This window comes from Saccopteryx bilineata, chromosome 3 (genome assembly GCF_036850765.1).
Source record: "Saccopteryx bilineata isolate mSacBil1 chromosome 3, mSacBil1_pri_phased_curated, whole genome shotgun sequence".
Lineage (NCBI taxonomy): Eukaryota > Metazoa > Chordata > Mammalia > Chiroptera > Emballonuridae > Saccopteryx > Saccopteryx bilineata.
Window position 1 is genome coordinate 57,076,847 of NC_089492.1, and position 15,745 is coordinate 57,092,591.

Genomic DNA, 15,745 nt, shown 5'->3' on the forward strand with positions numbered 1-15,745 from the left:
TGTAGTCATTTACAGGTGGAGGATACAGACTGGGTAATTCCTTTTGTAAGCGATCTGAATACATCTATGGAGAAAATCAGCTGCAGGATGTAGGTACAGTAATCAAAATGACAAATTATAGATATTTGTCTCTAGTTACTACTGTTTGTTTTAAAATTAAAAATTGGTAATATAAATATAATCTTTTTTCTTAATTTGTGAAACATGGATTAAAAGGCCTAAAGTGTAACTTTTTAGTCTCAAATTTTATATTTTGTATCCCAGATGCGCCTTGTACTTAAGAGATACATATGTAACTCTTTGTTGAAAGAATATATGACTCACTCTAAAATGAGCTTATATTATATAATGATTATATAAATGGTGTACTGACATAATATAGAATGAGCTGAGTTGTAAACATAACACCTAAAATTATTATTTGTTACCTTTTGAAATTGTGAAGTTATAACCTCATTTTAAACATGTATAATTTAGACTCGGAGGCTCACTGGAAATTCTGCCTTTCCCCGTGGAATGAATATTTGAGCTCTAGCTGAGAATATTGGGCACAGAAGGAGAATGGTGGTTGGGGAGTGGCGACTGGCTGCTCTCATTGTTGTCATTTTCTAGTAAGCTAGAAATAATTATATCCAGGCCCAGGGGCCAGGTGTGGGGCCTGTTGGACTTTTGGTATTTTAGCCATTTCCCTTTGTTAAGCTAAATACAAGTCTGCTTCGCAAACACCACTGACTTCACTTATGTTCACTATGTCTTTATTGTATCTGTGAGTAAAGAACAGTACAAATAACTCCATATTTTTAAAATTTATTGGGATGACATTGACTAATAAAATAATATAGGTTTCAATTGTACAGTTCTGTAATACATCATCTGTATATTGTATTGTGTGTTCACCACCCCAAGAAAGTTTTAAATTAAGTGTTTTAATATGTTGTGAAATACCACATTTGAAACTTAAAATTGTTTGATGTAGATGGATTTTTGTATTTCTTTAATTTTTTTTCTATGCTCAAAAGGTCCAGATTTTGCTTAAATTGTGGAGCAATGGTTTCAGTTTAGATGATGGAGAATTGAGACCTTACAATGACCCAACAAATGCTCAATTTCTGGAGTCCGTTAAAAGAGGGTAAGCTGTGTTATTTGTGTTCTATTTTTTTACTTAGGGTTTTTTATTGTTGTTGTTGTTTTTAATCAGAATGCCTTTCATTAGGGCACTACTGGATTTTAAGAATTATATTATGCCAGTGGCTCCTGGGAAAGGGTATGGTAAGTATATAAAGGACTTATAGCTGCCCATAAGTTACTGGTTTTCAGCTGTGAGGGATGGGGCGGCAATAAAACATTGCTGCCTTTAAAACTCTGATGAGCTTTGGTCACAGATCTCAATGTAATAAGTCAGTGAATTGATTAGCATGTAGCTACCCATCCACTAAGCCACTGTCCTGCTTACTGTTGACAGGGTGACTTTCATTGCATGTATGCCTGAAATTCAGCAACTTATATTAGAAATCTTTTAAAGTGGCATTACTACTGGCAGAAGATTTCAAAAGGTTAGTTTGAAGTTATAATTTATGAAAGTAAACTGGATACATAGTACTCTGACCCGTCCAAAGAACGTCATAGCTCATTAGCCCTTCTTGCTGAAGGATAAGATATTTTGCTAAGATATTGGTGATGAACTGGGAGATTTCAGTGGCAGTCAAGGGACTGGAGTAGGAGGTTATACTCTACCCAGGAATTGAAGGTGGGGCTTTTCCAAGTGATGAAATATGTCCAAGGGAGTGGCTGAAGCAGAGTGGAGAAGAGACTCACTGGAGTTGAGTTAGTGGAGGAACTCTGAAGGAAAAGCATTTTAGAACATTAATTAGCATGGATTTTGAATTTGAATTCTACAAAGAAATGTCAGAATATCAAATATAGGGCAAGAAATACTGTAAGCAGTATACTGACGTCATTGAAATAGGCAGGAAGCTGTTCTGTACACGGGCAGTGTATGGTGAGTGTGAATACAAAGGTATAATAGTTTGTCAGTGCTAGGAAGTTGGACCTCTGCAGTCACTGGGAAGAGCTGGGAGTTAGTGAGTAGGGAAAGTGTTCATCTGTGAAGAGCAATACTACTGCTGAAATTGATGCTTATTTCAAGATGGTGGAAGAAAACATTGATGATCAATGTACTATAATAAAGATCAGAACTAACTTACTAAATGAAAATAATCTATAAACTTTGTAGGCTACTGTTCACACAATCATGGTACACTAATCAAGAACAGTTTTAGAAAAGACTCCTGGAAAGCAACGATTGGTGTCAGTGATTACCAACTGTACGATCATTTTCCCTTTATTAACAAATATTTTGTAATACCATCATCACTCTCTTCAAAGAAGAATTCATAAATAATATAATCTTTCTGTGTACATTATGTCCAAAAAATCAGTGGAAATTTTATTTTAAAAATACTGCAGGAACGAAAGTTTATTATAAAATTTTATTTCAATTTCTAAATGCCCAGGTATGACCACACCAGGAGACGTAACAAAGCAGTCAGATAAGTTTGCACCTATGTGCAGTCTAGTATTTATCATACCAGTGTGGGAGACATAAAATCAGAATAACGAGGTATGTGAAGTTGGCAACTTCATTCTGGAAGTGGCATTGCAGTCAGGGAGTTGCTGAAGTTCCAAACTAAACAAGGTAAATCTTCCCTTGGTTTATATGGAAGATGGAAATTTCAAAGCATGTTAATACAGTACAAAAAAAAAACCCAAAACAGGTTTGAGTGCTAGCTCATATGTAAGACAGAGCTTCAGCCTTAGAATTTAGGCTCCAACATTATTAGTAGTGTCGCCATCACAGAACTCAGGCATGGCCGTCCGTGGTTCTGTGGAGCCTGAGCCAGGTCCTCATCATGCAGGAAGCCTCCCCGTGCCAGAGCGTCTTCATCCTGCCCTGAGCAGCACACTTGGGAGGCACACATCAGTCAGAAACACCCCTGTCATTTTAAAAACTTCCAGGTAGTTTAGAAAGAAATACCTGAATTTACTATTATGTCCTCCTAGGAAGTTTCTAGTGTTAATTCAGGTAAGAACTACTGTCTTATAATTTGTTAGAAACACTCCAAGATCACAATGACAACAAAAGATCCCTATGTTGAGAATCACTAGTGAATGATGTGATGTACTTTAAGAAAGAAACATCTACAGGATTATCTGTAGATAGAGAAATACCTACTCAATCATCACAGAAATTTTTGTATTACAATTTACACAAAAATTGTGGTTTTCCAGTGTAGCTTTCAACTTGATTATAGTAATCTCAGCAGTCTAGATTAATTTTTTTCCCAAAAGTTAACCAAAATCTTTTCCCCCTTTTTAAAAGAGAAATTCCCCTGGAGCTTCAGCGACTGGTTCATGGTGGCCAAGTCAACTTGGATATGGAGGATCATCAGGATCAAGAATACATAAAACCCAGATTGAGGTTCAAGGCATTTAGTGGAGAAGGACAAAAGCTTGGAAGGTAGAATCCTAAAACGAGAAAAATACTTATCTTTGTTCAACATGAATTTCCTTTGAGAATTAAAAAAAAAATTACCTCAAAAGTAAAAACTAAGACTTTGGAGATGGAATTAGATAAGAAGATCCGGTAATAATATTATAGTAGCTAATACTTAGAAAGCAGTTACCTGGCCCTCTAAGCACTTTATATACATTAACTCAATCTTCACAGTTATCCCGTGTAGATCTGTCATTCCTCCATATTTGGTGGGCTAATAATAATAATTCCATTGTTTAACTGAAAACAGAACTTTACATAGATGGAAACTAACCTAATTTTTTATGGTGACATATATATAATTATAGGGTAAAAACATGAACTAGCAAACAAAATGGAAACAGACTCATAGATAGGGGAACAGACTGACAGCTGTCAGAGGGGATGGGGGTCGGGGCTTGGGGGCCTGGGTGGAAAAGGTGAAGGGATTAAGCAAAGAAAAACTCATGGACGCAGACAACAGTGTGGGGATTGCAGGAGGGTGAGGGGGTGGGCGAGGTTAAGAAGGATAAAGGGATAGTGGTAATGGAGGGAGACTTGACTTGGGGTGTTGAACACACAATGCACAATATACAGATAAAGTATTACAGAATTGTATACCTGAACCCTACATAATTGTATTAACCAACATCACCCAATAATTTACTACAAAATTAAAAAAAAAACACCCAAAGTGTTAATATAATAAAGCACAAATCATAGATGTAGAACCGTAAAGTTACAATGGTAGGAAAAGGGTGTTATGAAATAAAAATAAACTTAGTAGAGCAGGACAAGCAGAAGACCTAGAAAAGCACAAATTCATTTTTGATAGGTAGGGCTGACAAGTAGACATTCGTCCCGGCATTTGAGCTGGTGTGTATGAAGATGAAGTCATTATGCAAAGCAAATCTCTGTTTCTACTTAAGAGCAGTCATTACCTGTTATACTGTTCAGTCCAAAAGATTCTCTTTGCTCCCATCACTCATTCTGGCCACCATACTTGAGGTTTGACTTCATCTTGGTCCCTGGACCTTGAGGGCTGTTTTCTCTAAAACCTAACAGCCCCTTTCCCCCTGCCTTTTCTTCTTCTTATCCCAGCAATTCCACAGTCCCTTTGCCTTATTGTACAGCCGTGGATTTGTCTGCCCCTGTGCAGAGCAGTGCTGCTGGGATGTCCGCACACAGCGCTGGGCAGCCAGGCTGCGCCTCCCCACCAGAATCAAAGAGCATTCCTGGGACTCCCTGCTTGCCCTGAGCCTCCTGTTCTCCCGTCCCATCTCAGCATGTCTTCACTTGCAGCTTCACTGAGCAACTAGAGGCTGCTAAGAATTCACTTTCTCAATATATTCCCTGTTACCTCTACATTTATTAAATTCATCCTGGCCTCCGTCTTTTCAGTCTGAAGGTGTTTCTCCCTCTATCTGAGGGAATTACTATGCTTACAACCTACTTCCTTTCTTCCAGTTTGCCTAGAAACCCTGTTTTATCAATTAACTTCCTTATTTTCCTTTTTTTAAATTATCTTTCTGATGTAATACTTGAAACATACGTACAATATATTAATGTCACTATCATTTGATCAATTGAATGATAAAGTTTCACATGGCAAATAGATGAGACTTTGGAGACTAAATATTAACATAACTTTTAAAAATATTGTATTTAATATTAAGTTAACAATTTATGGTATTTGCAAAACTAGCTGGTACCTGTTGACACACTGTGCTAGGTCTTAGTGTCCAGTAGACCTTTTTTACTGCACTTCAGTTTATTGTGCTTCAGATGTGCTGATTGTTTTCCAAGTTGAAGGCAGGACCCTTCACCAGCCAAAAGATTACAACTCGCTTTACTGTGGCACTCACATTATCGTGGTGGTCTGGAGCCAAACCTGAATATCTCTGAGGAATGCCTGTTAACTTACCTTCATAGCATAGTATCCTCCATTTTATAAATGATAGATTTGGAATTCAAAGAGATTCGTTTAAGTTTATGCAATGAACTTAGATGAGATCGAAACTAAGTCTGTCATCCTTTGATGTTAACTCAAAGTCCCTCAGGTTTCTGAAGGTTGGTATGTGTTAAACAGTTTCACTAAATTTCAAAGGGATAAAGGAGGAACGAATACCCACATAGACTTTTGAAAGAGATTGCATAAACTAAGTCAAAATCATAGGATTCGAAATAATTAAAAATTAATGGAAGAGGTTGGAAGAAGTACAGGAGACCCCAGGGGAGCCTTGTTCTTGCTAGTCGGATGCAATGGGGTGGTAGCTCTAGAGTCAGACACAGGCATAAGTGGTTATCCCTGGTTTTCACTTTGTCACCTACCTTGTGTGTTCAGACTTGTATTCTAATTCTCATTTTCTTTTATAGCCTCACTCCTGAAATTGTCAGTACACCTTCCTCCCCAGAAGAGGAAGATAAATCTCTACTGAATGCAATTGTTCTTCTTGATGATTCAGTGCCAACAACAAAAATTCAAATCAGGCTTGCAGATGGAAGTCGTTTGATACAAAGATTCAATAGTACACACAGGTAAGCTTCAAGTTTGCTCTACGTGCATGGTTACTTATCTCTGTAGAATTGGATGTAACTTGGATAATGAAGAATAGGGTATTATTTAGATTTGCAATGAGTTTTTAACAAAAGAAAAAAACTTTAAAAGGGTAATAGCTATGTATATGAAGTGAAATACTTGGTAATTAAACATCCTTTGTAAACTGTTCAAATACTAAGGCAAATCCAGGTATCATAAAAGAAAATAATAAAGAAAATTGGTAAAAGCTGCAGTTTTGCACTGTTGCTAAACAATGTGAAGTGGAATCAGGTTTAATTTAATATATTAAAATCTTATTTGGACTATACTCCTATAAAATTTATGGTAATTCTGATCAGGATTGACTTTTACATAGCAAATTCTCCATAGTATAAATTTGTAGTGTGACATTTAACTGTGCTATTGTCAAGTACTTCAAATAAACCATTTTAAATGTCATTTTAACATTCACTTGTACATCATATTGTTTTTGTTTATTGTATCCCTCTGAGAAATACATTTATGACGTTAGTTGAGTTACTGTGTATGCCCTAGCCAGATATCTTGGTTGGTTGGAGAGTTCTCCCGGAGTTACTATGTATATGTGAAAGTAATTTTTTTCCATTTTAGCTCATTTTTTATTTTTGAATTACAGTTGACATATAATATTACATATTATTTTCAGGTATACAACCCAGTGATTACACCTTATATAACTTAATAAGTGGTCATCATGATAAACCTCGTGTCCATCTGACACCATACATTGTTATTAGAGTATTATTGACTATATTCTCTATGCTGTACGTTACATCCCCATGACTATTCTGTAACAACCCATTTGTACTTCTTAATTCCTTAACCTTTTTCACCCATCTCCTCCCCAAACTGGCAACTGTCAACATGTTCTGTAATCTATGAGTCTGTTACTGTTCTGCTTGTTTTTTAGATTCAATTGTTGATAGATATGTACTCATTGCCAATTTTTGTTCATATTTTTTTATCTTTTCCTCTTCCTTCTTCTTTCTTCTTTCTTTTTTCTTCTTCTTTCTTCTTCTTCTTTCTTCTTCACCCATTAACATTTCATGCAGTACTTCGTTTGGTGGTGGTGAACTCCTTTAGCTTTATTTTTTGTCTGGGAATTTCTTTATATGTCCTACAATTTTAAATAATAGCTTTGCTGGGTAAAGTAATCTTGGTTATAGGTCCTTTTTTTTTTTTTTTCATCACTTTAAATGTATCTAGCCAATCCTTTCTGCCTGCAAAGTTTCTATTGATAAATCAGCTGATAATGTTATGGGAGCTCCTTTGTAGGTAACTTAACTGCTGTTCTGTTGCTGCTTTTAAGATTCTGCCTTTAACCTTCTGCATTTTAATTGTGATGTGTTTTGGTGTGGGCCTCTTTGGGTTCATCTTCTTTGGGACTCTGTGCTTCCTGGACTCATACATTCTTTTCTTGACCAGGTTAAGAAAGTTTTCTGTCATTATATATTTTCACATAGGTTTTCAATTTCTTGCTTTCTCTCCTCTCATTCCAGCACCCCCATGCTGCGGATGTTGGTGTGCTTGAAGTTGTCCCAGAGACTCCTTACACTATTGTTATTTTTTAGATTCTTTTATCTTTTTGCTGTTCTGATTGCATGTTTTTTGCTTCCTTATATTCCAAATCACTAATTTGATTCTCTGCTTCATCTACTCTACTACTGATTTCGTATAAATTCTTCATTTCAGTTAGTGTATCCTTCACTTCTGATTGGTTCTTTTTTATGACTTTCATGTCATTCTTTATGCTGTTGAAGTTCTCCCTAAGTTGTTCTACTCTTCTAAGTTTATTGAGCATCCTTAGAACCAATGTTTTGAATTCTGCATGTAGTAGATTGCTTGTCTCCATTTTGTTTAGTTCTTTTTTTTGGAGTTCTGTTCTGTTCTTTCATTTGGGATATACTTCTTTGTCTCCTCATTTTGGCCACCTCCCTGTGTTTGTCTCTATGGATTAGGTAGAGCTGGTTTCTTTCAGGCTTGGTAGAGTGGCTGATTTAATGTAGTAAGTGTCCTGTAGGGTCCAGTGGCACAGCCTTTCTTTCTGTTCATCTAAGCTGGGCACTCTGTGTGTGCCTCTTCACCCCATGTATGGTTTGTGTATGCCCTCTTGTAGGTGAGCCTTAGTGGGAGGCTGTTGGCATGTTAGTGGGAGGGATTTACCCTGGGCCAATCAGCTGCAAGGACTGGCTGTGACTGCTGTGAAGGATCAGCTGTGCAGGGGCCCACCCCACAGAACAGGACTTAACTTCAGTGAGGCTCTGGTGCCTGCTGAGTCTGCCTCTTGAATGTGTCACTTGTGGAGGTGTTTAGGTGGTGCTTTGATGTGGTGTAAAGCTGCCCACTGGGTCTGCTGGCTCTGAGGCCTCCTAGGAGGTAGAAGTCCAGGTCAGCCACCTCCTGTGTTCTGCTTGGGGCCACCAACATGAGCTACAACGTGATCTGTCAATGTCTGCTACTTGTGCTGGGCTTGGAGGTTCCCAGGAAGGCCAAACTGCAAGCCAAGGCCAGCTGTTGCTAATGCTGCGTCTGGGACCACTTAACAAGAAGTACAGAGTTCTCTGAGGATGATGCTGCTTGTTTTAGAGATTTTAGGAACATCTGAAGCATGGGCCTTAACAGGCCATTTGTATGGAAAAGCCACTGAAACTAGCTTGGGTACGCCCTGAAGCTGAGTGGGACAAGTCTCAGGAAATCACCAGGGTGGGGTTAGTGGTGTTAACCAGGTTGATGGAGATTCAGACATGGTTCCTGCCTGCTGGCACTATTGGGGGAGGAGTTATCAGAGGATCGCTGGCCCCTGTCAGCATTTCCGTCTGGGAGAGAGCTGCCCCTCCAGCTCTCCTTTCGATACCAGAAAATTCAGTTTCTCTCCGTATGTCTCTAGTGCCTTTCAAGCTGCTGCCCCAGTGCTGGAGCTCAGGGGGAGTGAATCCAAGTAAGTCTGTGTAGGGGTGGCCCAACAGCCCTGTGTCTCACTCAGCCATAATCCCCACTGGTGTTAACAGCCAAAAGTTATGGTGATTTCTCTTCCTGGCATGGGAACCCTGGGCTGGGAGGCCTAGTGTGGGCTGGGACCCCATCCTCACTCTTTAGGGAGGACCTTCACAGCCAGATATGCCTCCCAGTTGTTACCCACTGCACATGGGTGTGGGAGCAGCCCGTTCCATGTCTCCACCCCTCCTACCGGTCTCAGTGTGGCTTCTTTACATCTTAGTTGTAGGATTTCGGTTCAGCTAGATCTCAGGCAGTTCTGAATGACGGTTTTTCTGTAGTTCAGTTATAATTTTGATGTGGTTGTGAAGGGATTCCAGTACCGTGTTTACCTATTCCATTATTTAAACCAGAGGCCTTATGTGAAAGTAATTTTTAAAAATTATTCTTTATGACTTACAGTTTTTATAATTTCAGAGGCACTTTGGCAGAGGCCAATTTGAGGTACCTTTTTCTGGGACATATGCTGCCAAAACATTTTATACTCTGAGAAAAGTAGGACTTGCATTTTCGTTGTAAAAACATGGTTGACATTTATTTTCTACATAATTCATCAGAAGGTTGTTTCTGTTTACAGTAAAAGTAGATAATGTAGATAGTTGGTATACTCTATTGTTACTCTTCACATTTTATCCTAAAGCTAAGATTAATCCATCTGTTCACATAGTGTAAATTAAAGTTACAAAACAATTAAGGATTAGTATTGTTAACTTTGTTATCTAATTTTAGCTAGAAGCACATGTGGCAGTAAAACTTCTGTATCACAAATTATTTTTATCTTATTTCTCAGGATCCTGGATGTTCGGGACTTCATTGTACAGTCCCGCCCTGAATTTGCAACTCTTGACTTTATTCTTGTGACTTCATTTCCAAACAAAGAGCTAACCGATGAAAACCTGACACTACAAGAAGCAGATATTCTTAACACGGTGTTACTCCAGCAACTAAAATAGTACAGCTCCTGCTCATGCTCCACGTGCAGGAGACGCAATGTGCCATACTGATAAGGAAAACTTAATTTTAAGAGTACCAGCTTGTTTTTATTATTTATACAGATACGTTTTGGTTTTATTCTTCTACCCATCAGCCTTAGTGTTGATGAGTTTGGATTAGGAGTGGATTTTGAGATTAATGTGTTTGAGTTTTTACTTGTAGGACTGACTTATGTTAATAACTTTTAAATATGCAGACATACCAATTTGTTATATGTCAGTGTTAATGTAACAGCATTTGTTGGCAGAGAAAATGAACAATCCCCATTTTGATAAACTTGGTAAAATTTGCACTAAAGTTTCTGGATGCTGCATTGATCAAGAGCCATTAAGGAATCTTCTGCTGAAATATTTTTAAATTTTTTCTGTAATCTATACTGAAGAGTATCTATAATCTGGTTTTGAAATGCTTTGAGTACAGTGATTATTTCTCCTATTAAGATAATATGCATCCTTTTTACTTTCTGATTTAGCTTTTTCCCTGTATCAAAAAATACAGTTTGGCCTTGTATTTTACAGAAGTGTGAACATCATAAACTAGAAACAGATGTAAAGGGCAACAGTTCTTTTTTCTTTTTTCAACAATTTTGAGATATGGCAGATAGCACTTTAAAATAGAGGAGTTACCATTTCTCCTAGCATCTACCTTGATCACATTCATTTATTCATTCAACACATTTTCAGGGGACCCGTTATAGATACTAAACACTGTTCAAAGTATCAACACCAGGATGTATTCTACTCCAGGGCAAGTCTACGGCCATACCACCCTGAACGCGCCCAATCTCGTCTCGTCTACTTTAGGGCAAAACAAGTGTAGAAATGCAAGAATGTCAGTCCTGCTAGGCCAACTGGATGTAAAGTACGACCAGCGGAGAAGTCTGCATTCTGCAGGGCCGGGTATTTCCCGAAGGAGGCAGGCGCATCAGGGATGGTAGAAACACATTTTCTTCAAAGACACCACCACTCCTGGTTAGTTTTCTATTGCTTCTCTAACAGATTACTACAAACTTAGTGGCTCATATCAGCAAGGATTTAGTGTCTTCTAATTCTGTAGGTCAATCTAGTCTCCTTGGGCTAAAGTAAAGTGAACAGGACTGCATTCCTTCAAGAGTCTGGGAGAAACGTTTCCTGGCCTTTTCAACTTCCAGGGGCCACTTGCATTCCTTGGCCTGTGGCCTCTGTTCCCTTCAAAGCCAGCAACACTATCTTTATGACCCTTCTCTATCATCTCATTTCTGTGACAACAGCCAGGAAAGGTTCTCTGCTTTCAAGGACTCATGTGATTAGATTTGGCCCACTATGTGATCCAGGGTTATCTCCCCATCACAAGGTCCATAGTAACCAGAGTAACGTTAACCACATCTTTAAAGTCCCCTTTCCCTTGTAAAGTAACAGAACAGGTTTCTCCTGGAGATTCCAGGGGTGAATCTGTTCTTTGCCTCTTTCAACTTGTAGAGGCCACTAGCGTCCCCTCCCTTAGGGATGTGCCCCTCTAATGTTTGCTTCTGTTCTTACCTCTTTTACTACCAACTTCAGTGCTGCTTTTCTGTCATAAGGACGCTGGTGATTACATTTAGTTTACCTACATAATCCAGGATCACCTCATCTCAAAATGCTTACTACTATCACATCTGCAGAATTCACACATTTGGGGGTTAGAACTTGAGTCATTTGGGGGGCCATTCTATCTACCACAGTTGACTACTGCCTCAAAAATCACATCCATTCCCAAATAAAGTCACCCCATGCAGAGGTGCTCAAAGGTCTCAAGCCATTACAGCATCAACTTCAAATGCAGTATCTTATCTGAATCTCACCAGCTCCAAAATCCCAAACCTCATTTATTAAATCATCTAATTCAGGTATGAGTTAGGATCTGGGTATGATTCGTGAAACCTGGTTTCTCTCCCTCTGTTAACAGAACCACTTCTCTTTTCCCAATATGAAGGCAGGACAGGCATTGAATAACAGTTATAGACATTCTTGTTCAAATAATCAGAAAATGGAATGAAAAAAAGGAGCCACCAGTGCCAAGTAATGTAGAAATTCAGCCAGGCCCAGCCTGGGAATAGCCTTCTGTGGCTGACAGCACTGTGCTTCAGGCTTGGGGCTTCCTCTCAGTCTCCTCTTTTTTCATGAAAGCTAGCACATATTTGTAGCTGAGCAGTCCTGTCAACTTGTGTCTTGCCTGTGGCATCCTGGGAGATCTGATCATCTTTCATTTCATACTCTATCCGTCTTAGTTTAAGATGGCAATGTCTGCCAGTCTAGCATTCTCAGAGAACCGTGGCTCTTCTGTGTATGTTTTGGGGATTCACTATAGACCAGAGGCACCTCCACATATATTCCCCAGATAATCCCATCTCTTTTTTACTTTTCCTGAGATCCTGAGAAAATTTATGAGTCACACCCTTCATCTCTTCAAAGAACCTTTTGGAGTGACTGAACCCTCAGGCCTTTGACATTTCTCAGGTGTGTGCGGATGTCACACCCACCACTCACCTCCTTCCCTAGAGCAGGCTTTCGAGTTCCTTTTTTTTAACCTTTTTTTTTTTTTTTGCATTTGCATTTGGGTAGGCTAGGAATTTCCAAGTCATCAAGTCCTGTTTTCTTTATAATTAACAGTTCTTGCCTCAATTTATCTAGGTCCTCTCACATTTTACTATAAACCGCAAGAAGAAAGCAGGCAGCCCCTTCTAAACTTGGCTTAGAAATCTCTTTAGCTAAGTATTTTGAGTTTGTCACTTGCAACTTCTGCTTTCCACATAACTGCAGGACACAATTCGGCTACCTTTTTGCTATATACAGTTGTAATCTCTTTTCCTGTAGTGTCCACCAGCATGTTCCTCACTTCCTTCTGAGCCCTCACTGGCAGCACCATCCAGCTCCCTGTTTCTCCTAACAGTCTGTTCCTGGCAGCTAGATCCTCTGGTGGCAGTTCGCCTGTTCTCTGCCGTGCCCCTCACGTCCTCTGAGCCCTTGCTAGCCTTCACCCCTAGCTCTACTAACAGTGTTCAAGGCAGCCTTGGCTTTTTCTGTCATGCTCCTAAAATTTCTTTCAACCTCTATAGTCACTGCCCGATATCAGAGCCACCTGTGTATGTATATGTTTGGTGTTTGCTGGGCAGCAGTCACTTCTGGGTATCTGGGAAAGTCTTCTGTGCCTGCTCACTGCCAGCTGACTCAAATGTGCCAATACATTTGGAGTTCACCTTTCTCAGGGGGCTCTGGTCATATTCAAGGCAGTGAATTTGCCTGTATTGGGGATTTTAATACTAGGAATGTTACTAGAGATTCCACAAAAGAAGTGGTGATTACACCACCATAAAGAAAACTTTTTCTGATTATTATAACATAGAGTAAGATTATTCCTAAGTGTCCCCACCCCCCCAGAATAGGAAGCCTTGTTTCTTTCCATTCATTGAAAACAACTTAGAGAATATATAAATAACAGTTCAAGAAGTTAATCTCAGTACAAAAAGATGACCAGGGATATACTACATTTTCACAGGAGTAAAATCATCTTCCTAAGGAAATAATCTATTGAAACAAATAAGATTTTAAATAAAAGGGCATTGGATTAACAAAACAGGGATGGGGGCAATTAACCAAATCCTGAGAAATTATTTGAAACTTTATATTCTCATAGCTTTTTATTTAATCAATTATGTGGAGTGCCTATAGGTGCCTGTACAAAACCACTGCCCTTTCTGTGTCTGATAGTCTTCTAAAATACAGAGAATTACATTAGGAGAGAGAATTAAACATCCAGAAGGGATTAACAAGACTTTTACATGAACTACATAGTATTTTGCATCAGAGTCATTTTTCTGATTTCTTTTTACTACTATAGTCACTATAACTTAAAATCTGTTATCTCAAGAAAGAGTAAATCACAGTGAGCAGTTAGATAACCACGTGTGAGGTCCGTTGCTTTGCATGATGTATGTAATCAAAAAGTTTGAATTGTCTGCTTACCAATAAAGAATGTTTTCAGTAAAACTCATTGAAAATCCATTTCAAAATTTCCTTGATTTGCAGTTTTATTTGAGTGGCTCAGTGGAATATTTTAAGCATGAGTAACATTTCCTGTGGTGCATCTTTTTGATGGGCAGAAAAGAAACTGAGTTGTAATGTTATCTCAATTTCCCATTACCGTTTCTGTTTTTATCCCACCAAAATAAAGGTGCAAATTTTTCTCAACTTTTGTCACAGTGGATTTCTGAAAACCTGGTTAACAACACATATTGTTGATAAGTACATTGTGTTTTCTTTCCCCTTAAGAGTTTTTGTCCCTGATCAGTGATGCAAAAAATTCAGTGGAGTAAAACTGAAGATCTGATTGGCTTTATTGAGCAATTCATGAAATCAGGCAGCATCTCATCCAGCAAGTAGAGAGGAGCTCCAACGGGCTACAGCAAGACGAAGGTTTTTAAAGGCAAGACAAGGAAGTCATAAAAAAGATTATTTCAGGTCTAGGTAACATGCCTATGGGGGACAGATGGGATCTCTGTGGCAGATGACTTCATGTTGTGAACAAAAAACCTGACAAGCTCTGGGCCGCATGGCAGGTCACAGGCCTGACCAAAAGAAGCCACACAGGGTGGTGTGATTATAAACTGGGTCGGTCCCAGAGTGCAGTTCTGGCCAGTGCGCAACTAGCAAAGGTCAGTCTTTACCTTAAGTGAGCCCTGCCCATTTGCTTATGAATCAGATAAGATACCTTAGAAATGGCAGAGTAACTTCCTTTACAGGCTCCTTGGCACAGCCTCCACCAGAGCGGGAGACCCCCGAGCCCCTCATTGTTGTCTGTTCCCCACACACCATCTCTGTGTGCTGTCTGTCCAAGTTAATTACACTGGGGAACAATTTTTTTTCGTTTTCTGTTGCATGGGTTTTAGAACTGTTTCTATATATTTCTGCATCGCTGATTCCAAATCTGAAGTTCGTTCTTTGGTGCATGCTCTAGTTTTTATGCAATTTTAATTTTTTTTGGTTACAGTTTATGGTATGCATTGGTTTTTAAATTCGAGTTAAAGCAAAACAACTCTTAGATTGAACATAACCACAAGGCAATTAATGTTTTACAAACATCACTTTTACATAATTGTAGTTGTTTTTAAATGTAAAAAATTGTTATCTGATAAAAACATCCTCTTATTTTAAGATTGAATCATGGCTTCTTCAAGTAGGCGTAAATGTAAGAATAGTCCTGACACCTTCTGTTATATATGAGGCTGTTACACACTTCAACGTCAAAGACACAATATTTCATCATTTGTGACACGTGCATATATTGCCTATTTTCAAGTTCCCCTTGGCGATTGTTGGGCAGATAAAATGTATTATGCTCACTTTGTTAAAAATAGTGCTGCCCACGTGAGGCCATTGCCCAGGTGATATTAATGTGTGTTGAGAATCCTTGTAGCCTGGGGCTTGGTTTTGGGATTAAGCCTTTCCCACCCTTTTTGATGTGGGGTGGTACAATCCAATCATGCCTGAGAAGTGACTTTGTATTAGAGACTTCCCTATTTTGTATATTGGATTAGAGATTGTGAAGCTACAATATAAAATGGCAGAACGAGAGTTTGGGCTCTTGGTTCCTGGGATGATTAGCATGAGAGAGCAGACGGAGCAGAGCAGAGA

The 15,745-nt window shown here is 38.9% G+C and overlaps 1 protein-coding gene across 3 annotated transcripts in view; it reads left to right on the forward strand.

The window, feature by feature from the left end:
- The window catches only part of UBXN2B (UBX domain protein 2B), a 30,865-nt gene extending 16,563 nt beyond the window's left edge, over positions 1-14,302 (forward strand). The window contains exons 4-8 of one of the 3 annotated variants that reach the window (XM_066266172.1): positions 6-89; positions 1,020-1,129; positions 3,380-3,517; positions 5,909-6,070; positions 9,895-14,302. In XM_066266172.1, coding sequence (XP_066122269.1) covers positions 6-89; positions 1,020-1,129; positions 3,380-3,517; positions 5,909-6,070; positions 9,895-10,057 — 657 coding nt within the window. In that variant the 3' untranslated portion in view covers positions 10,058-14,302. Of the gene's footprint in view, positions 1-5; positions 90-1,019; positions 1,130-1,462; positions 1,554-3,379; positions 3,518-5,908; positions 6,071-9,894 lie in introns of those variants that run through there. The other 2 variants (XM_066266173.1, XM_066266174.1) reach the window with 2 other exon arrangements.
- Positions 14,303-15,745: the final 1,443 nt, after the last annotated feature.